Source organism: Cibotium barometz, chromosome 1 (assembly GCF_041138505.1).
Source record: "Cibotium barometz isolate CiBa-2024 chromosome 1, ASM4113850v1, whole genome shotgun sequence".
Taxonomy (NCBI): domain Eukaryota; kingdom Viridiplantae; phylum Streptophyta; class Polypodiopsida; order Cyatheales; family Cibotiaceae; genus Cibotium; species Cibotium barometz.
Window position 1 is genome coordinate 17,771,429 of NC_141046.1, and position 23,888 is coordinate 17,795,316.

At 38.7% G+C, this 23,888-nt stretch overlaps 1 protein-coding gene across 1 annotated transcript; it reads left to right on the forward strand.

Moving 5' to 3' along the window:
• The first annotated feature begins 9,955 nt into the window (after nt 1-9,955).
• On the forward strand, nt 9,956-11,810 carry LOC147641671 (mogroside I-E synthase-like). The gene is made up of 2 exons (XM_086798061.1): nt 9,956-10,561; nt 10,635-11,810. The coding sequence occupies exons 1-2, from the start codon at nt 10,012-10,014 to the stop codon at nt 11,603-11,605; spliced, it is 1,521 nt and encodes a 506-aa protein (XP_086654187.1). The 5' UTR covers nt 9,956-10,011; the 3' UTR covers nt 11,606-11,810.
• The last annotated feature ends 12,078 nt before the right edge of the window (nt 11,811-23,888 follow it).

The following is a 23,888-nucleotide window of genomic DNA, read 5'->3' on the forward strand; positions in this document are numbered from 1 at the left end:
ACCAAGAATCGAGAATAGGGATCCATCCCATCCCACATCCAGCCATAGCTAGATTATTTTAACAACAAAGCCTAGCAATCAAGGAATGCAACAACATACAATTTCTTAAACCTAAACCATGCTTTGATACCATGTGTAAGGTCCCCGCCCTAGTTGGGCCAAGGGGATCCTTTTGATAGGCGGCTAAGTCCCCTGGTCTCCGATTGCGAGCGACGACACCTCAATCTCTTAGAAATATGAGGATATGAGCAAACAAAGGGACCTAACTCTATCTCACAGGGGAAACATAGTTATTCTAACAAGAGTCTATTCCTTTGATCGAGCGACACTCAATGTGTGATTGAGGATGGAACAAATCTGCACTTGGTTCATGGAAGCCAACGCCTTTTTCCTCTTTTTCTTACGAGGCATGGTCGCTGTCTCACTCCCCTGAAACGAAACTTGTTTGGGCCCTATTCTTACTACGGATCATAATAAATAAATATGTTGGAAAGTTACTCGACTCATTGTCGGGTCCCATAGGATGGCGTCGTTGGGGCATCCATCCACCCACTTTCCATCCACCCACTTTCCATCCATCCACCCACTTTCCATCCTCACCCATTCATTTTTGTTATCTAATTAGGTCTTAACACATTGTGAAACATGTAAAAATAGGTTCTTTAATTAAAGAAGTTTCACAATGTTCCTTAAAACAGCCTTTGAAAACAACAATATTTACATCAAACAGTTCTTACAAAAAAATGTTCACAATCGAGACAATGAAACCGGGTCAATAGCCAGATCCAAGCTTCCATATCCATGTCCATAGACATATCCAAACCAATAACAAACCATCGATGATCTGGAATTTGGTCTTCTAGCCAGCTGAGCATACCTCATGGACCATACTCCCTCGTTGTTGTCAACCCGTCTTAACAAGGGCCAAGATGGCCTATCACCCCCTTAGGTCCTGCCACTTGTACCAAACCCTCACTCTCCTCAGAGGGGATGTATACTTATGAGGTGGGCTAATTCACCACACTAGCCTAGGCTCGCAAAACTAGGTAGCATCATAATCACATGTACATGCTCGCGGGGTGGAAATCTAATTCCTAGTGGCATTGGAGGGGATTACCCTGGGCCGAATCCTGGGCAATGAAACCAGCAAACATATCCATTGAAATCAGGAAAACATTCTTTTCTTTTTAATAATTCATTGAGTAATAAGAAAACAACATCGGACACAATGATGATCTTCTTAGCTACAATCCTTGTCAACAAGAAAAAAGAACCATAAAGTATTTTGGAGTAAGATTACTCACTCACCATTTCGCTTACTAGCCTTATTTAAGGAAACTTAAGGGCATATACGAGGACGAAAGTGGAAATTCTCCATATTGGAGCCTTAATCCTTTTGGCTACTTAAAGAGAGGTGCGATGCTTCTACAATGCTAGTTGAATAGTCATTATAGGTTTAACAAATAGGAACGTAATCTTGCTAAGCCTAAGAATCTTAACTAACGACCTAAAAAGAAGAAGTTGCTCATATTTAAGAGAATTAAAAATATGGCCAACCTAGTTGTCATTTGCATGAGGATTCATTATGGAAGGAGAGAAGTCACATGCTTCCTCATTTTTACCTTCGAATGACGTGCAGTTCTTCAATTTGGCAGAGTTTTGGTGACATAGTAAGGCCCTTAATAGGGGAGAATAGAAAGAGAGGGGTGGATATGCTAGAGATCACTAGGAGAGAAAGAGGATTCGAACGGATCAAACAGATCTTGAAACGGACATCATTTGGGCTTCCAAAATCTTGTCTGAAATCCTAAAGAGAGAAGGCTTAAGCTCACCTTTAAGTCTATTCACATGGGGGGGATTTTGGAGAGGTTGTCCTTAGCCAGAGGGATGACAAGAGAGAGTGAGGCTTGGCTACATCTATCCTTGGCTAGAGAGGCTAAGAGGGTGACTTTAAGTCTATTCACATGGGGGAGAAGACTGTAAGACATGTCCCTAGAGCTAGAGCCTAGCCTCTACGTGAGTACTCACCTCCGAGAGGGGGAGGGGAGGGGGTTTATATAAGTGTGGGGAGGGGGTGCATGTGCACAGAGGGATTTCTAGCAGCAGCAAGGGAGGCAAGTGTGTTTGGTTGGGGGCGCCATCTAGGTTAGCTGCATGAACGATAAGTGTGTCGTCAGGGAAAGAGCACCACCTGTTGAGGAGTCTGGAAGGTGTGTGCGTAGGGGGGAGAGGTGGCAGGGGGAGAGGGTATGTGCACCACCTATCTAGGAATGGTCTAGAGGGGGGTTGGAGGTGGTAAAGGGGTACGTGTAGGGGGGCATGCCCCGGGGGAATGGCGGCCATTATCTGGGCGGGTTGGTGGGCGGCGCTCATGAATCTAGGGTACGTGTTGGGGGGCATGCCCTGGGGGAATGGTGGCCATTATCTGGGCGGGTTGGTGGGTGGCGCTCATGAATCTAGGGTGTTTGATGGGTAGTGCCCGTGGATACATGCATGCATAATTTGGTGAGAAATGAGCTCTCGGGTGTTCGAGGAAGGCGTTCATAGGCATCGTATGTCACCCGGGTGGGGGTCGTGTGGCAGGGCCCACCGCGCACGTGCACTTGGGGATGTTTGTTGGGCCTTCGAGAGTTTTTTCAGAAAATTGTTCGAGACTCCCTCGTTTAGATGTCCGGAATGCTTTCCATCCATCGTTTAGATGTCCGGAATGCTACTAAATTTGGTTTGAAGATGCTAGATTTCAAAACTTTGTAGTTGGATTTAGGCCACTTCGGTTACTCATTTCAGTCACGCGAAAAGCCCTGCACGGGGTATTGTCACGTTATGATTTCAAAATTGAATTCAGTTTTCTCGTTTCCTGAGTGGAAAGTCCTTAATTTACAATTGCCTCAAAATAACAGCTTCTCAAGGATAAAAAATAACAACTAAATACAACCATCATGAACTAGCTAAATTATACTTGCAACCATAATGAACTGGCTAAATTATACTTGCAAAGGATATGCCATATTGTGCTAAAGGTACTATATTTACAATGGGTATCCTACATCCTGTCCGTGTTACAGGAAAGCAATTTTATATACATCCTCTACCACCATTCTCACTTGGTGGTAGCCAGATTTGAAGTCAATCTTACTAAAAGCCTTAGCATCGCTTAGCTTGTCTAATAATTCATCAACTTGCACAATCATTGAATCTATCACACTATGTGACAGACAACTAATACATCACCTTTCTGGCTCTTTCATAACATGCTTTATATGCTTGCACTTATTGAGGGATGGAATTTTTTTCAACAATCTATGGCTCCTTTTTATCACTTGTGACGAACTCCCAATATCCTTTTCCTATAAGATAATTGATCATCCTGAACTTCCATGCTTGGAAGTTATTCTTACCCTACTTCTTGCTCACAATTTGTGTGATAAACTATTAGACATCTTTACTTGCAGTAGAGTAACTTACAAAATAAACTATTACACATCTTTACTTACAAAGCTATTAGACATCTTTACTTGTAACAACTTATAAAAAGGTTCTTGCAAAAAACCTTCTTACACTTGCAGCAAATCTGTAAGCTTTAACATAAGGGTATTGTAAATCTTCTATAATGCCACTGTATGTGTATGTGAACTAGTCACATACACATACATCCGTGAACACCTGTAACACTTAGATTCTTTGCATAGACTATCTTGCAACCAAATTTGTTCTTTGCAACTTTGCACTGAACTACAAATTGGGCATACACATTCAAAATTGACACTTTACAGAGTGCATACAAAAAACTTGTAAAGCTACGATGGGTCCCAAAAACATGCTCGAATCATATTGAAATACATAAAAATGTAGTTAGCATAGTTAATTGTTAACATAGTCAATTAAACACAATATGGTCTTCTTCATTCATCAAGAAAGAAGACCATATTGTGTTCAATCTACACAATATGGTCTTCTTCCTTCACCCAAGAGGATGTCTCAATATAAGACAATGACTTCCCGGTCTGCTGGCTGTAGCTCTCGTAGTAGCTACCAAAGGCGTTGCTCCAAAATCAAAGAGGGAAAGAGATGGGAATATCCTTACCCATGTACCACTTCCTTGCTTACCTTGTTCTTGCCTCTTGATTTCCTCCTTAGCTCTCACATGAACCGAAGCTCTGATACCATAAAGAGAATGTGGGGGGGAGAGGGAGAACTTGAGTTTCTTACAAAAAGCAAACACATACGCAAGAGAGAGAGCAAGACACAGGAGAGAGATGGTTGAATTTTCTTCTATCTTCTTCTCTTCTCTATAACCATTAACATAAAGAGATAAGATTACATACTATAAGGGAAAGTAATCTCCTACTACTATAACATATAATGGTCAATCCATAGTGTGAACCCAACTATATAAGCCGGTGTTATAACTATGCCATACTCTAGTAATCCAAATATGGCTATCACATAGGTTACTATCCACTGGTAGCATATCAACCATAATCTCACCAAGCATGCTAGTGATAGAAGTGTGGAAGCTATCACCCAAGCGGGTCATCAATGTTCACAACACTAGTTGAGCTCGATAACTCATCTGCACTCAACCCACCAATGATGAGTATCAATTTCTGAAGTGCTTGGGGGAGCATTATGAGTCGGGCCTTGTGGGATAAGGTGGTCCATGAGAGACTAATCTATGGCATCCTTGAGAGTTTTATACAGGTGGGTATGGGATGGTCCCTCAATGGTGGAAGGCCGATTGAAGTAGGTGTTATAGGTTAGGATGATGTGGGAGTGATGGATTTATGGAGGGTGGGGGAGCCTTTGGTGACTTTCTAGGTGGGGTCATCTTTGGCTTGGGCTCCAAGCATCTCTCCTTGATGTGGGACCTATACAAAGAAGTCCCGTGACTCAATATAACTCAAACATATCACTCTTGCAAAGCTGATAGGATCCTCCTCCTCATCAATATGACTCAAACATATCACTTGCAAAGCTAATAGGATCCTCCTTCCTGAGTGGATTGGAGAATGAGGTATGTTGCTTCTAGAGGTAGCTATTATGGTTGCACTTATGCAAGAGGCATGTGGGTGGTTGAAGGTTCCTTCATGGTTTGGCCTTGGTGAGGAAACTGAGAGGTTTCAGGTTGTCTCTAGATTTTTCCTCTTTGGGTAGAATTGAGGCTTGGGGTTATCAAAGAGACATTGCTTCATAATCTAGGCGAGGGCTATGCAAGGTTGGGGGTGGAAGCTCTTTTCGATGGCATGATATAGGATCTTTAAAAGCATATGGATGTAGTGTACCTTGCTTGTCGAGTTCTTGCATGAGCCTTGGAGTTCATTGTTTGGTAAAAGGCTTACGTCCAAATTTTCAGTGGCATGAGAGCAGCTTGGCTAGGATGGTGAGTGATGCCCTTTTGTGATGATCTTTAGCCTTTTGATGAGTGAGGAAAGTGAGCACAAAGAGGCAAGGGTAGTAATTGGGGGACTATGATGTCTTTAAATTTAGTCCCATTAGAATTGAGGCATTCTTTAGTGATGTCTAGGTGCCAAACCTTGGCCATGTCTCCTTTCTTGATGTGAAATTTTGATGAGATATGACACCCATCTGACATCATAACCTCAAGTTTAGTCCCATTGGAATTGAGACATTCTTTGCTGATGTCTAGGTGCTAAACCCTTTCCAGGAATTTTGATGAGATACAATCCATCCGACATCATGACCTTAACAAAGTATCTGTATTATAATAGGACTCAACAAAGTATCTGTATTATAATAGGAATCAATGAAGTGTAGGGTAAGAGGGAGATCCAAGCCCCATGAAGGTTGGTTTCGAAAGGCCATAAGGTCGACCTTGTTGAGGTAAGGGGTTACTTCGGGTACTTGAAAAATGGTATAACATTTTTCCATGATAGATATGTAACCCTAAAGTGGTTTTTTGAGGGTAGTTTTGACTTTGCACATGTGAATGAGGGTTCCTCAATCTTTGCAGAGCTTGTCGAGGTCTTGGGAGCAACATGGATTATCCTTATGGTGACTGCCATTTTGGCGAATGGGTCAAGAAGATCTAAAGGCCGCATTCTAGGTTCCCTATGGAATGAGGATGAGGTGGGCATGGCTCCCAGCCAGGGTGCCTCCTTGGATGTTCCTTATGTAGGGATTAAGTCCTTAGTTTTTTAATATGTTCATAGTCGTTAGTTTTTTTAGTATGTCCTTAGTTTTTTAGTATGTGCACAATTGTTTTGTGTGAATTGCACCTACAAGAAAGAGGGGTGGACGTAGCAAAAAAAGGGCTCAATAAATGGACAAAGGCTATGTGACAATAACAGTCGCAATGGTGGGTGCAAGTCGTACATGTGCTTAGTGCACTAATTGTGCCTGCTCGTCGAGAATGGGCGGGTTATTTAGGTTCATGGAACATGGATGTGTGTAGGATTTGGTGTAGGTTTTTTGACTTTTTGGTTAGAAGCTCTTAGATTTTTTGGGGTATGTTTTTGGACTATCCAGGCATGTAACTTAAAAAATGATCCCATTTCTCTACCCTTTGTGGGAGCACTCTCTACCCTTTGTGGGAGCACTCTCTACCCACTAAGTAGGGAGCTAATATAAGCAATAAAAGGAGGGTTAAATTTTTTAAACCTTCCTTACCAATTTGTTGGGAAGAGGGTTGATGTCAGTGTTACTTTGTGGTGAGTGATTGCCGTTGCTTATGTTGTGGTGTCTTCTTCTTCTCGGCTTCTTGGTGGGCATCTTGGGCTTTACTACTAGTGGATGGTTTGGGTGTGCCAGTTGCTTCATTTGCTGGTGGTTGTGTCTTGCTAGTGGCTTTTGCATTTTGATGTTGGTTGGCTTTCTTTGTTGTGCTTTTGGTTGCAGGGCTATTCTTCCTAGCCTCTTGCTACTTGGTGATGGGTTTTTAATTTTTTGTTCGATGGGCCTAAATTGGATTGGCTAAACATTTACACTTCATTTATTAAGAGGCTATTTTCATGCAAATGAGTCTCTCTTGTCTTGCTAAGCCAACATCCACCATTGTGCAAGAAAAAGAAAAAATTCTATAATTCAAAACACTCAAACAAATTACAAAATCCAAAAAACATCTAAAAAGTTATAAGATTCCAACAAATAAAAAAATATTCAATCCAAAAATAGTGTTTATTTAAAAATTGTGCACCAACAAGGAGCATTTAACACATTCAAATCAAGGGGATTAAACATGTTGTTACAGAATTGAATCCATAGATGAAATCTACCAACCCTTTAGGTAATTGAATCCATAACTAAAATCTACTAACCCTTGATGTCCATGCCTCAAGTATAACTCCCAATCACATGAGTTGGACCCATTATATGTCTCTGAGGGAGCCACCAATGTCCACACCCTGGTGGCTCCTATTCCCTCGAGGACAAGGTTCACACCTTGATGGCTCCTATTCCCTTGAGTGCTCCATGAGGGTTCACACCCATTATATGTCTCCAAAAGAGCCACCAAGGTTCACACCCTAGTGGCTCCTATTCCCGCGAATGGTTCACGAGTTTTAACACCCTTGATGGAATTGATGCCTATCCTGGATCCCTGTATGCAGGTACAGGCTTTGCAACGTGCAGCCACTATACCTGCAAGTTGAAGGTACAGGCCTACAACTTGCAGCCACTCTAACTCTCTAGCTTTTTGCTAGAATATAGTTGAGTTGATACTTCAATTTATGGGAATAGACCTGGTCTACAACTCTTCACAGGCTATTTTGCAAAATTCGGCCGTATGCAAAAGTTGACCTATTTTTAGGCATCTCTATCATAAAGATGCTATTCTTATCAACAAATTTATTTTCTTTATATTTTTTAATTGTTTAGAGATATTCATATACTCTCATCTCTAACTCTAATTTTATCTAGAAAGTTCAATCAAATAATAGTCCTCCCAGTTAAGAAAGCAAAATTCTCCTCAGTTTTGCATAGCTTGCAAACCTAGTCTTGAAATTTGACAAAAGAAAAGTCCTACAAACCAGCACGGTTGTGCACATGGTACATTGGAAAATGAGAAGATCATATATTACCAGTAAAATGTGATTAGCATGTCCTACCAAAATCATCAACAATTTATGCATGTTGTTAAGTTTTTTTTTTTAAAAAAGTTGGTAAGAAACATACCCATCATACTAAAAGACCGATATTATTGTTAAAATATCAACCATCTTGATCCATTGCCTTATATTCATGCCATATTCAGCTTGGCCTAATGAGCAACACATTCTCACACTCTCTTCAACTATACCAAGTGTCCATCAGCATGTGTGACAATAAGCAGCTCACAACAACTACTAACACCCAACAGCAATCATGAGTACTAACCCGTACTCAAGTCTAGTTATCTCTAAGCCATGGGCATCCCCAAGTATTTTGATGATTTATTAAGGTATGAAATAATTTGATACAATCAATACATCTTATCATCAAAGGAGAAAAGAGAAGATGGAACGAAAATAGAGCTTCATCCAACGAACCTGCAATTCTTAGAAACCATGTTTAATATCTCTCTCTCTCTCTCTCTCTCTCTCACACACACACACACACACTTATGAAATAATTAAAACATACAATAAGAGAAAGTGAGACTCCCTGATGATTGCTTGTCTCAGCCTGTCTTGGCTCCCTGTACATGCAAGTACAAGCCTGCAACTTGCAGCCACTATAACTCTTAGGTTTTTCGTCAGAATATAGTCGAGTTAGTACTTAAATTTACAGGAATATGCCTGGTCTACAACTTGTTTTGATAAAATTGGCCGTATGCAAAAGACGACCTACTTTTAGAGATCTCTATCATAAAGATGTTATTTTTATCACAAATTTATTTTCTTTATATTTTTCTAATTGTTTAGAGATATTCATCTCTAACTCTAATTTTATCAAGAAAGTTCACTCACAATATAACGAATGCATACCCCCAGAACTTCACAATATAACGAATGCATACCCCCAGAACTCATGACTCATGATTCTTAAGTAGCTAGCATTTATGGGTTGGGGAAGGGGAGGGGGGATTGTTAGGAGTTGGTGGTGGATGCTTTGGGCTATGGACAAAGTCCTTTAGCGAAACCTCAACTAAGCCACATGGAATGAAATGCCACTTTAATGTTGTCCTAAAGGATCTAATGGGACACCCCAAGACCTCAATCAATCAAGGTATAGTTGCCTACGCAATAAGTGACACACATGACACACGACGTGGAAAATGGGTCTTTGTTATTAATTCATCCCTATGGCCCATGTGGAGAGTATCAAGATCTCATTGAAGCCAAATGAGTTCAAGATTCAACAAAATCTTGAATATATGGCCTTGTGTGGACGGCTTGTTTGGCACAAGATCTTAATCATGATCTCACTAAACCTCCACACTGCACCATTTGTTTGGCTCAGATTGGTAAAATTTTTGTAAGACCTTGATTGAGGTATAAGTGGGAGGCCACATAGCCTATGTGATCACAAAAAACCTTCTAATATCACGGGCACCCTAACTTGCTACTAGCCTTAACTTATGCACTATTGTCTTCATTGGTCATTGCCAAATTCTCTTAACGTAAAACCAATCTCTCTATAATACCTACCAATCTCTATATGACATACAACCAACAAACTACGAATGTGAGCGATCAAGATACCAAGCTCTATACAATAATTACCAATTTTAGTACAACAATTGCGTGAATAAAAAATGCAAGCCATTAATTACTCAACGATTTAACCTTGTTCATAAACTTTGAAGGAGAGTTATTGAAGCCGATTCAATTCATTATTCCAAGGCTCATCAAGGTCCGAATCCTTGGGAACTCCACCACTTATGAGAAAGGCCTTCCAAGAAAGGTTAGGACAATTGCGTAGTGATGTAATATACGATGTGATTGGAATATGTGTGTGAGAGAGGGAGAGGATCATTTGGAGATTTCCTTTTATCGGGAATATCCGGAAGAGACGTGACGGGTCTTGCAAAGTGAACCAAGCAATTTTTCTGTCGCCCAATCTCTCACTCTCTCGATGGCATCCCCTTTCCCTGCGTACACAACCAACAAGGGGGAAAACGATTCTTCTTCAAATTGTGTAGCCCTGCGTCCCCATGCATTGCTTCTGCCTTACCCAGCTCAAGGCCACATCAACCCTCTCATGCAGCTTGGCAAGAGGCTAGCCGCGCTGGGCGTGCGTGTGACTTTACCCACCATAGAGCATGTTCACGCCATGATATTGCGCGCCCAGCAGGGTCGTTTACCCAGCGACAACCTGCGACTGGTGGCCATCCCGGACGGCTTGCCACCGGAGTTCAACAGGGATGCCTGGAGCAGCGAGCTCGCGGACGCTATTAACAACAATCTGGAAGTCGCCGTGTTAGAACTCGTTCACACGCTGGCTCTCGAAGGCCATCCGGTGACCTGCGTCGTGGGCGATTTCACCCTGCGCTGGACGAGCAGCCTGGCCCGTAAAGCCCACCTTCCGGACTTCGTCTTCTGGCCGCAGTGCGCTTCCGTGTTCTCAATCTACTACCATTTAGACGCCCTAATATCGTCCGGCTACGACCCTTTCGAGGACAATGGTATAGATTTCTAATGCATGTCCCTGTGCAGTAAACTTATGAGTAGCTAACTCTCGCTTGTGTTCGTGTGCAGTAAAAGGAGCGGGGCCAAGGCCTTCCATGGATCTTGTGACATGTATACCAGGTTTGTCCCCTATACACCCTGCAGACTTGCCCTTCGAGTCTCCCCTTGGAAAGCAAGGCCTCGACTGGATGAAAGATTTGCTGAATCATCGTTTCAGCCACATTGGAGAAGCTGCTGGTGTGATCGGCAACTCCTTTGAAGACTTGGAACCAGAGGCTTGCAAGGCCTTGGCTCACAAGCTGAGAGTGGTCGGCCCTCTCATACCCCTAGCTTTCCTTGCTGCAGGGGATAACCCAGCTCCTGAAGTAGCTCATGGTGCGGGTAATTTAACGTCCGGAGCAAGCTTGTGGGAAGAAGAAGAGGACGAGTGCATGCAATGGCTGGACATGCAGCCACCAAAGTCTGTTATCTACGTTGCATTTGGTAGCTTCACGAAGTCCTCCGTTGAGCAAATGCACGAGATCGCATTGGGCCTGGCTGCGAGCCACCAACGCTTCCTTTGGGTTATCCGAGTAGGTTCAGTTGCAGACAAAACTGCAAACGCAGAGCTGGAAGCCTTACCCGATGGGTTCTTAGAGGAAACCAAGCAAAGAGGCAAAGTCATCCGTTGGGCACCCCAACCCCTCGTATTATCGCATGGTGCCGTCGGGGGATTCTTTTCACACTGCGGGTGGAATTCCACGCTTGAAAGCATCAGCGCTGGGGTGCCCATCTTGGGGTGGCCATGGCTGACGGACCAAGTCACCAATTGCTGGCTGGTGAGTCATGAATGGAAGGTAGGGGTTGAGCTTCAACGGGATGCACAGAACCGGGCGAACAGAGGAGATGTTGAGAGTGCCGTGAGGCAGTTGATGGAAGGATCCAACGCAGAAGAGATGAGAGCACGGGCGACCAAGCTCAGCGATTCAGCCAGACAAGCTGTGGTCGGTCCTTCCCGCACGAACTTGCACTCTTTTGTCGACGACATTTGCAAGATTTGAGGCATTAGCAGTTGTCTTCACCACCACCTCTCATCCTTTGAGAACATTATATAAATGAATGCAGTCGTTTTCATTCTCCCAAAACAATGTGGGTCATCTTTGCATGGTCATAATTCAAGCAAATTTGAATTCATTTTTCTGCGTTTTAAATAAGAATAGAGAGGCAAATTGTATTCTCACAAATAATACAATATTGACTTGTGGCATGCCTTCTTTGCTTGAAATTTGTGCCTTATTACAATTTTTCAAGGAACTGCATTGTTATACATATTACAAGTGGGCGAGACCCGCCTTCCGTAGGTAGATTGTAAACCGGTGTTTATATATATATATATATATATATATACATATACATATGTATGTATATACATGTACATATATATATATGTATATGTATATACATATACAGATACATACATATGTACACATGTATGCATACATATGTACACATGTATATGTATATACATGTATGTATATATACATACATGTATATATACATACATGTATATACATATACATGTGTACATATGTATGTTATGCATACATATGTACACATGTATATGTATATACATGTATGTATATATACATGTATGTATATATACATACATGTATATACATATACATGTGTACATATGTATGTATCTGTATATGTATATACATATACATATATACATATACATATATGTATATATATATATAATGTACATATACATATACATATATGTATATGTACATACACACATATATATATGTATATGTATATGTACATTATATATATAATATACATATATGTATACATATATATATGTGTGTGTATATGTACATTATATATATACATATACATATATGTATATATATATATATGTATATACATATATATGTATATACATATATATGTATATATATATATACATATATATGTATATACATATATATGTATATACATATATATGTATATACATATATATACATATATATGTATATACATATATATGTATATGTATATACATATATATGTATATATATATATACATATATATGTATATACATATATATGTATATACATATATATGTATATACATATATATACATATATATGTATATACATATATATACATACATACATACATACATATATATATATATATACATATATACATATATGTATATGTATATTACATATATGTATGTGTATATATATATATATATATTATATTATATAGTTATATACATATTATACTCTATATAATATAATATAATATAATATATATAAATAAATATATATATTATTTACATACATACATACATACATACATACACACACACACACACACACATATATATATATGAACGTGTGCACATATGCGAATGTATATGTGTGTGCATGCATGTAAAATTTTTATGTGGACATTTTTGTGTCTATGTGTGTGCATGTGCATATGTGATCTATGAGATTGTGTGCATGTACACGTGCAAATGTGTATGTGCATGCATCTATGTATTCATGTGTGCCTATCAATGTGTGTGCACATGTATTTGTGTATTTGAGTGTGTGTATACGTGTATATATATGTAAGTTTATACGCATGTATGTGTATGTGTGAGGTCAAGTAAGTGTGTGCGTGTAAGTGTGCATATTTTTGTATGTGCATGTTTATGTGTTTTCTTGTGTGTATGTGTATGTTTTTTGTGTGCATGTATGTGTGTGTGTGTGTGTGTGTGTGTGTGGTGCGTTGTGTGCATGCACATGCATGTGTTTATGTTGGCATACATATAGATATATTTATATATACATATATACATACCTATAAATACATATATATATATATGTGTGTGTGTGTGTGTTCTCTCTCACACACATGTGCACATAATATAAGACTGTGTGTGTGTGCATCTATGTGTGCGAGGGAAAACAAATGAGCAAATGAGAAACTCTCTAATATATGTGTGTGTGTGTGTATGTGTGTATATGTGTGTGTATGTGTGTGTGTGTATATATATATATATATATTTATATATATATATAACTCATTCAATGAGCAAATGACTTGATGGTGACAACTAATTGTGAGCCCCAATGCATGTAGGCTTGTGGAAAAGAACGTTCCTTTTTAAAAGTTCAAAAATGTGAAACTCTCCTATACATACATACATATATATATACTCATTCAATGAGCAAATGACTTGATGGTGACAACTAATTGTGAGCCCCAATGCATGTAGGCATGTGTAAAAAATACTTATAAAAATTAAACAAATTCTCCTTTCTCCTTCATGTGAAAGATCTCTCCTTCTCTTGCCAAGTGGAGCTATCCTTTGCTTGCCACATGGTAGGTTACAAGTAAGATATTTATAGATGTTTTACTTGCTTTTTGTAAAATTTTACATTTTTTAAAGAACTTTATATAGTTGTAATATGTTGAATTTTGTGTGTTTAGAAAATCAATCATAACACCCAACAAAACTTATTATCATTTTTAAATATACAACACTTTCATGACATCACTCGTATAATAAAATAAATGTAAGTTTAGAAAATCAATTATAACATCCAATAAAATTTATTATTATTTTTAAATATACAACACTTTCATAGAATCACTCGTATAATAAAGAATCAATGTAGCTTTTACATTTTTTGAAGAACTTTGTAGTTGTGATATGTTGAATTTGTGTGTTTAAGTCAATCATAACACCCCAACAAAATTTATTATTATTTTTAAATATACAACACTTTCATAGCATCACTTGTATGATAAATCAAAAGCTATTTATTTCATCCTTGCAAATACTTTACTGTAATGATTACACTTTAATCAAAATTAAGACTCATAATTTTTAAAGGAAAAATTAAAGTAAATTGATAATAAAATGCATGAAAGGTATTTTGGGGCTGAGCATAAGCCAAGTAAATCTCGAAGGTCTTATGCTCCAAACTAGAAGTCCACTAGCTTCTTTAACAAAACTTGTTAGCCTCTATTGTCATGTTGACTTCATCCAACTCCCTCTTTATCTCCTTTATTCTCCACTATCTTAAAATATAATATGAAATGAAAGCCATCATATCTTAGAAAATCAATATTTTATGACCATGGGCTGCCTATCCTACCCATAAGTTTATTTTGCTTTATGTTATGTGAGAAACCACACTACAAGTTTTAAATGTCAACTATAATGTCATAGATTACTAAAAACATTTAGGGTGATGGGGGCAACAATAACATTGTTGTATATTAGACACATCTCACAAAACCTCTCTTTTAATGTTGCATGCAACATCACTAATGCCTAGTTAGCTTGGATATATTATGTGATGTTAAACGACACATTGGATGATTCTTAAGAACACTGAGGTATATTCCCTTATTTATCCATAACTATTTACAAAGGGTGCTGACATTACATGTATACACATTTTCATAGAAACAAAATGTCTAAAGCACATAAAGACCTTTGACTTTGCTTTCAGTGAATGCACCGTTGCTGTGCCTAGAGTAGTCACATCAATAAAAGTCACAAACTAGAGATATCCTCTTATCGATGGTGTCCGCATAGGACCACAACATCACTATGTGTAAGTTGTAACACATATATCTTAGGATGGGCAATGGCGGCCTACCATGCATGCGGATGCTGAAAAATTTGTTCGTAAATGTGCTTCATGTCAAATTCAACAGCCAATTCATAATGTCACATTATTCCAAATTTCAACTACACCAAGTTGGAGTAAGTATCTTGTGGACTATCTTCAGCATGGTCATATGGATCAAAAAATTCCTAAACATCGAAAGCATGCTATTAAAGTTGAAGCGGCAAACTATATGCTGATAGAGGGCCAACTCTACAAGAGGGGCAAGGATGGCAACTTACGCATGTGTGTATGTGAAGCTGACTACTTGAAAATCTTAACTCATGCACATGCAGGTGTTGGGGGTGGACACTTTTCGGGCAATACCACAGCTAAGTTGATTAGGTGGTCTGGGCTTTGGTGGCCAACCTTACAAATGGATGCCGAAGAATATGTGAAACGTTGTGACGTTTGTCAAAGGACCAAACCTCCCATCACAAAGGACAATATGCCATTGCGGCCTATGTTAAGCACACGTGCTTTTGCAAAATGGGGTATTGATTTTGTCGGTCCCATTAAACCTCCACCTCGTCACACGCATGCAGAATATATTATAGTCGCAAACCGACTATTTGACCAAATGGGTAGAGGCAAAGGCTACAGTAAAAAATGATGCCAGAACCACAGCCAAGTTCTTGTATGAGTACGTGTTTACACGCTATGGCTTACCCATTGAAATCGTTAGTGATCAAGGTGTACACTTTGTGAATGAGGTCATAGAGTTTTTGCTTCAAGAATTTATGGTAATTCACAAGCATTCTGCACCCTATCATCCCCAGCAGACCAATGGACAAGCTGAGAGTACTAACAAGATTCTCTGCACAGCACTCACAAAGATTGTTGAGGGACATAGGACTGATTGGGAGCAAAAGTTGCACTCAGTTCTTTGGGCATATAGGATAGCCTATAAAACATCTGTGGGAACAACCCCATTTGAGCTTGCTTTTGGGCTAGATGCAATTCTTCCCATTGAATTTCTTGTACCTACTCTACGAGTAGCTAAACAATTGGATTGGACTGGTCATGAGCTTTCACAATGAGTTGACGAATTGGAAAAGCTTGATGAGACCCGCTTATTGGCGGTAATGGGGATGTATGCTGAGAAGAGGAGACAGAAGCAATGGTATGATAGAAATGTAACAACTGGCCGATTCAAAAAAGGAGACCTTGTGCTCTTGTACACACTTAAGAAGCATAAGAGAAAGCTCAAGAAACGTGGCCTAGGACCGTTTGTGATTAATGAGCTTACTCCAAGTGGTGCAATGCGTTTAGAGACACTAGAAGGTGAGCAAATGCCTAACTTCATTAATGGAAGTCGTCTCAAGAAATACAATGAACCATTAACTGAAGCCATGCTTCAACAGATGCATGCTGCACAAACACGGAAGGAAGCACTTGACCTACTTAAACGTCAGGCTCAAGAGGAGGCTAAAGCTAGAGTTGCAAAAGCCAAGGAGCGTCGCAAAGCTTCTATGTTGGCCATACAGTTGAACTCTGATGAACTATATGTCGATCCATTCAATATTCAAGTGTGCCTTCATCTTCATGAGACTACCTACTTTGTCTCTGCCTTAATTGACTCTGGTGCAGATTATAATGTTCTCTGACTCTGGTGCAGATTATAATGTTCTCTCGTTTGACACATGGAAAGCCTTGGGTCAACCCACACTTGTACACATTCCTATTGACTTACGAAGCTTCTCAGGGGAAGATAACCCTATAGAGGGAAAATGTGCTATTATGATGTCCATTCAGGATCACCAGATGTCAGTGCCCTTTTATGTGGCACGTAAGTCCAAGGCAGTAGTAGAGGCTGTTCTCGGTAGATCGTGGTTAAGTGCTACCAATTGCTCATTAGATTGGAAGAATAGACAATACAAGTTGCAAATTAATTCTGATTGCATCTTGGGATCTGCTACTCCACGAGCTTTATCATGTCAAAAGGGTAATGTTTCTACCTTACACAACCCACTCTCAAAATCTGCTCTTGAAGCTCCAAAACAAATGATGTGGATAATTGATGAGTACTCAAGTGAGGGCCATGGCTGGCATGTTCCAACTACTCTAGTTGCTACTCAAAGAAGGCCAGGCAAGAAGGAATTATCAATTTGGCTACCCAAAGATGCGTACAAACTAATACCATCTAATCCAATTGCTAAGCCTCCTAAAAAGCACATCATTTCCAAGCCTAAACCTCGGATTGTTACTCGATGGGTCCCAAAACATGTTCTTAAAGCACAAGGCTATTATGAGGGTGCAACAGCAATTTGGCTTCCAAAATGCCATGCTTTGCTAGGGGTAAAAGAGTGTTTTAAAAAGATTCCAAAAGCCACCCTTGATTTTCCATATCAGTGGGTGCAAAAAGAACTCAACACAAACTCTTCAAGATAGGATAGGTGGCTGTGATAGCACCTACAAATCTACTTGTGTTTATCTTCCTAAAACATGTATTGAAACACCGGTTGTCCCAATTTCTCCTTATTACACAATTCAACCATCAACTTGTGTACCTAAGACAAGTCCAAATGAGTATCATTTGAGCATAGATTCTAGCATTTCAATGCCTAAATCCTCTTATCTTGCTCAAATTCCAAGACAATTGCTAAAATTCCCACCTCTTAAAAAGGATATACCTAAAACCAAAGATAAGGCATTAACACTACAATTGAAGCTCTTTGGTAGATCAATGTTTGAATAATGTAGTTCCTTATGCCTTTAGAAGATGTGTTCTTTTTGAGATAATCTTGTTTTTGATTGGAATTGTAATGATGGATATGAGTGTTCTAAATTTCATTGTTCTACGTCCAGATAACTCCTGATGGATATTTGGCGAGATACATGTCCACCATGCATTGACCCTGATAGTACTCGACCTGATCATCGCGGGGGTTATAGTGCTCCTCCGTTTCAAACTCATTCTAGGTACTTCTATGCTCCCTTAGGTGAAAATTGCTGTGGGCATCACTTTGTCACGTTATTCTATCAACAGCATCACCCATTTTCACATTGTCAAGAGTGTGCACAACTCGTATTAGGAGAAGCTTCACATATTTGTTGGATATGCCGCTCTTACTTTAGACGATGCTTAATGAAACAAATTGTGGGAATTACACCCCAACGCCATAATCTTCTTAATGTGAGAATACCAGAGAGAGGACCAAATCAACGTAGATTACCAGAGGAGTTTCAAGCACAACAATGGAGGGATACAAGTTTAAATGACTTGCAACCACCGATCTTGCAAGCCCTCCTTCCCCAAGCCTCAACATGTCAATATTGGATCAATATGAGTACCTATATTGCGTAGTTCCAAAATCGAAATTGTCTGCTTAACCTTCCCATAGAACCAATGCCATATTTTAGTGAGGAAGCACTCCTTCCTCTACCACCTTCTCCAGAGGCCGATTTTTGTGAGGGGTTTTCCCTGCATCCTGAGAAAATTGATACCATCTTTCCAGCAGACGTGGACACGGATCCATCACCAGCGCAAGGGTAAGCACATCGACTCCACAATAAGATCGACAAGCCAGGGCACTTTTCTCCCACTGGGTTTTTCCCCTCGGCTATATTCGGTGATTGGCACCAATAGCAAATTTTATTCTTTTCTTTTCTTTTCTTTTTTGTTAATAACCATTTTGCAGAGATCTCAGCTAAACAAGAGCATCAAAACACGCCCCAATAGTCCACCTACCGTGCCTACAAATTAGGAAGGGGGGAGACATGCTACGCCTACAAAGACCAAGGAGGAGCAATCTGCACAAAATCAACAATGCATCAATGCAAACGAACAACATCAATGGGCACTACAACAGGTGTATTCAAATCTTAATCTTTTGTTCTTTATGTGCTTTTATCTTTTGGATATATGGTTTGCATGTTCACACAATGTTGGCTGGTTTAAGTTTTCGATTAGTTGTTAAAATATGGTGAGTAAATTCTAGATTCTTAGAGGACTTAGTTAAGATATTTCTATTTAAAGACAGTGTAGGATATATACCAATGGAGTATGCTAAGTTCTTATGCTTTCAAGGTATATTAGTTATCCCTAGTGGTAGCTACCTCTTAGATATGAGCTAGGTGCTAGGAGTAATAAAAATTTGTGAAAATATACCCTAAAAAAATATATACAAAATGAATTGAGACATGACGTGTCTACAGCCATGAGGAATGCTTGGTAGGACCTGGGGTTGTCTTAGCACCTTGGGGCCGATGCCTTGGTTTCCATGGGGTGAACACTGATGTCTAAAAGCTTCAGAAAAAGACCTTCAAGGAATCTATCGCCTTGATAGATGTTGGTAGGACTCTGGGGTACACTATGGGCCCTTGAGACCGTTGCCCTCATCTTCATGGGGTACTCCTTATGTCATAAAAGAAAGAAAAAGGGTCTGTCGCCCTTGAGATACTTAGCGGCTTTTAGATTCTCTTGGCGGAGGTCTATTGGCCATTGCTTGGGTCTCATTGGGATGGAACCTTAATCTTTATCACCTTCTACACACACATCAAAAAAAAAAAAGAGTTCCAATCACCTTTGCTCATATTTAGGAGTAGGTTTGCCACTTAGGAATAACTTAAATACTTGTAGGACATTGAGACTGCGGTCATAACCTATGGTGTGCAAGCACACTTGCCTTTGCATAGCACTATCTACCACTTGGTCTCACTTTGACTAGTCTTTACTCACCTATTTTAGTACTCTTTAAAACTTTAATCAGCCTTGCACTTGTATGCTCACGTGTGAAATTATCATTGCTGGTTTCTTTTCTTTTCTTTTCTTTTCTTTTTCTCAAATAAAAAGCATTACTTTTTGCAGCTTGTGCTCCTACCGCGCTCGAGGACGTACGCAAAATAGGAAGGGGGGAGTGTTGCATGACGAATGAAGATCAATGCAAGGATGCAACAAAAAAGACACTTAGGGCTCTTGTAAAGAATTCCAAGTTGTAGATGAATGTGGGAGAGGGCTTGATAATAATCCCACATGGGAACTTTTGGGAGTTCTAGAGTTTTTGTATAAAAGGTGGGCCATTTGAGAGCTAAAAGGGGGACTCTTTGGTCATTTGGTTGAGAGGCTCATAGAGAGAGCTTGCTCCATAGCTCCTTCTCATGTGCTCTCCCAAGGCTCTCTATCTCCATTCTTGCTTCAATCTTGTACTCTCTATTTTCTATGTATTCAATGATTTGAGGTTGCGGTCTACACACTTGCTAATCTAGATTTTGTAATGATATTTTGATGCTAAAATCTGATTTGTGAATTGTAGAATGCATGTGATGAAGCTTGTGCATGAAATGATGTGTAGTTGAGGCTTGTGTGATAGCTCTTTGCATGTTAGATTCTTTGCATAAGTTGCATTTTTATGCTTAAGTGTAGCCTAATCTTGATGCTTTGATTATGTTAGATTGATTGCTTGAGTGTTGAAGAAGGATTGAGTAGGACTAGAAGTCATTAGGGTGTGGTTAACTAATCTTCTCCCATTCGGGATAGCCTCTATGCGCTAACCGGGTTGCATTCACGGATTGACAAAGTGTGTGGGTTGGAGTGTAGCCTCCGCTATGCTATGATGAACCAAACAACCTCTTCCATCAAACCGCTCTTTCTCTCTAAGGTAAGTGCCTCTCTCCTTTCTTTCTTTATCCTAAGCTTTCATGAAAATCTTCAAATCTTTCTTGCATTCTAAGCTTTCATGGAAAGCTTCTACATAGCTCTCTATTTGAGAATTTATTTCCCTTCCCCACTCTTTCCTTTCCCTTTTTCCCTTCCCCCATCTTTCCTCTCCCTTGCCCTAACCCTAGCCATATGCATAGAGCTCTAATAGAGAGCTTTGATGGAGAGCTCTCCATCAAAGCTCTCTATTATGCATTCTATACATAGAGCTAGGGTAAGGGCAACATAAACCGATTTCTTTCAATCACTTATGCATTAGGAATAGGGTTTAGGGTATCACCTCTTTTACCCCTACTTCTCCTTGCTTGCTAATATGTTAGAATGAACTAACTTTTTGATCTATTATGTTTCTTTATTGTAGGTTTATTTAAGTGAAGGCTTTAGGCCAATCCTCTCCTCCTACAGCTTCTCAAAGAAGAGGTAAGCCCTCTTTTTTCATTCTTTAATTATGCTTTTCTCTTTGTGTTATTGCACCCTTGGGTGCTGGGTTTAGGGTTAGGTCAAGTTCTCATGAAGTTATGCATAAGCCTTATGTAAGCTTTATGCATAAGACATGCATAAGGCTTAAGCTTATGCTAAGATATTGAAGGTTATGCATAGGCTCTATGAATAGGCCTATACATAAGACTTAAGCTTATGCATAGAGCGTATGCATAATGCTTAAGCTTATGCATAAGCTCTATGTAAGCTTATGCATAAGGCTTAAGCATAGAGAGCATAAGGCTTATGCATAAGCCTTAAGCTTATGCATAGAGCTTAAGCATAATTCTTATGTCTAAGCTCTCTATGTAAGCTTGAGCATAAGACTTAAGCTTATGCATAGAGCTTAAGCATAATAACACTGTTGTGTGGACAAAATAGGTAATATTTTTTGAAAACGAGAAATATTTGGCATCTTTCAAAGATTCCATTAAAAAAAGTTTTTTTTACCTCTTTTTAAAAAGTGGTATACGCATGTGTACAACACTACCAAAAAACAATAATATTTTGGGCACTTTACATGTTTCTTACAAAAATTGACATGAAAAAAAAGACTTAGTTTTGCTTACTTTGTGAGATTATAATTGAAAATCTAACAATAAGTTTTTAAAAAACATGCCAAAATAGAGACAATGTTTATTATTTCCATCTTCAATCCATTAAAAAAATGATGCAACTGTAAAAAGAAGTTATTCTAAACATATAGCTTATGGCATAGTTATGGTTTCTCATAATCATTGTTATACCACTCCTACACCATCACTAGTTAATTTGCTTTTCCCTGAGAAGGTAGATGAGGCATCCTCTTCTTCACTATCCACAAATACATTTTTTTTCTTCTACGTGTACACTTGAAGCTTAGACTCCTTGGGTCATCAGCCATGTTAGCACATGATTGAGGATGTGCTACAGAGTGCAACCATAAAAAACTATTTATATGATTATATTTCAAAAGCGTTATCTTGATACAATTATTATCTTAATTATAAAACCCTATTTTGGCTCTTTAGTATGGATGAGAGTAGTATTAAAATCCATTTCGAAGCTCTTGAGTATCTTAATTGATAATATATACTTTTTTAAAAAGAGTTCGTTACGTATAGATGAATTTTAAAATATCATGATTAAGCTATTTAAAAGTTATCTAATTTTGTAAAATAATTACACTCATTTTTAAAGAAGATATGTCCTTGATGTGATAAAAAAGGGTTAAAATGATAATTTTATTTATTAAATGAGTTTAGAAAGCATGAAAAAACTCGCTTTAAGAAACAAAAGTTTATACTTTCCAAAATACTTTTTTGTAAAATATCAGGTAGGGACTTAGGTTCAAATTCTACTGGTTACTACACATGGTAAGGATGTCTTAGCTATAACATTTGCGGCCAACTTAATGCTGAGTAAGAACTTCTCAGCTAAGAGTTGATGTTTTTCATGAACTTGATACAAAACATCAACTTTTATGAAAATTTGATATTTTCCATCAAGTTTATGTAAAACATCAACTTTATATGCAAAAGATTAACTTTTTTACAATACTTGATGTTTTGTATCAACGTTATGCAAAACATCAAGTTTCCACAAAACTTGATTTTTTGTATCAACTTTGATGCAAAACATCAAGTTTCATGGAAAATTAGAAAGAAGAAAAAAAAAAGCAAAAAAGTAATTTTGGGAAAAAAAATCTTTGCACAACTCTCATTCCTCCATGATGGATTTCTTATTGCAGTGGTTTAGCAATCTTGTTATGGCTCTCCATGCTCCTTCCCTTGCTGATTCAATATGTACGGACGGATTATGAAAAGGATTAGTGAAAGGTGGTTTTGTGGTTTTCACAAACCCACTTATGATTTTCCACCTTGCTTTACCCTTTGGGTAAAAGATTCGTGGAGATTTGTTATCCAATGGTTAAAAACAAGCCTTCTTTCAACCATACATAAACATAAACGTATTCTTCTTCAAATGAAATTGAAAAATTACCAAAATCACCCTCGGCTTTGTCTCTTTCACCTCTTTGTCCACAAGTCTTTGACCGGCTTCAAGAAGATTGAATTAATCCAAAGCTCTATAGAAGAAATAAAATATCATCACCATAGCATTTTAAAAAAATATAAAAATCAAAGAACACAAGATTGGGTGCAATCAACCCCTGGAGGTGTGTGGCTCCACTCTCACACGTGGTATTTAAATCATATTCATAAATTTAGCCCTTGGAGCCATAAATAGCATAGCTTTTCCAAAATTGGGCTTTTACAAAATTGAAACCTGTCCAATGTTTTTAAAGCATCTCATAAAAAATAAACATTTCCCAACATATGTACAATGGGCCAAATCAAACAAAATCAAATATTTAGCACACATGTGCTTGGCTAGATAATCTCGTCCAATGTCCACCTTGGTTGTCCCGAATTCATGATCTATACTCAACATAGTCCACAATGTTAGATCACAATTACTTTGGAATCACTCAAAAAAATAATTCTAACAAATGGAAATCATTCACTACCATGCTTCAC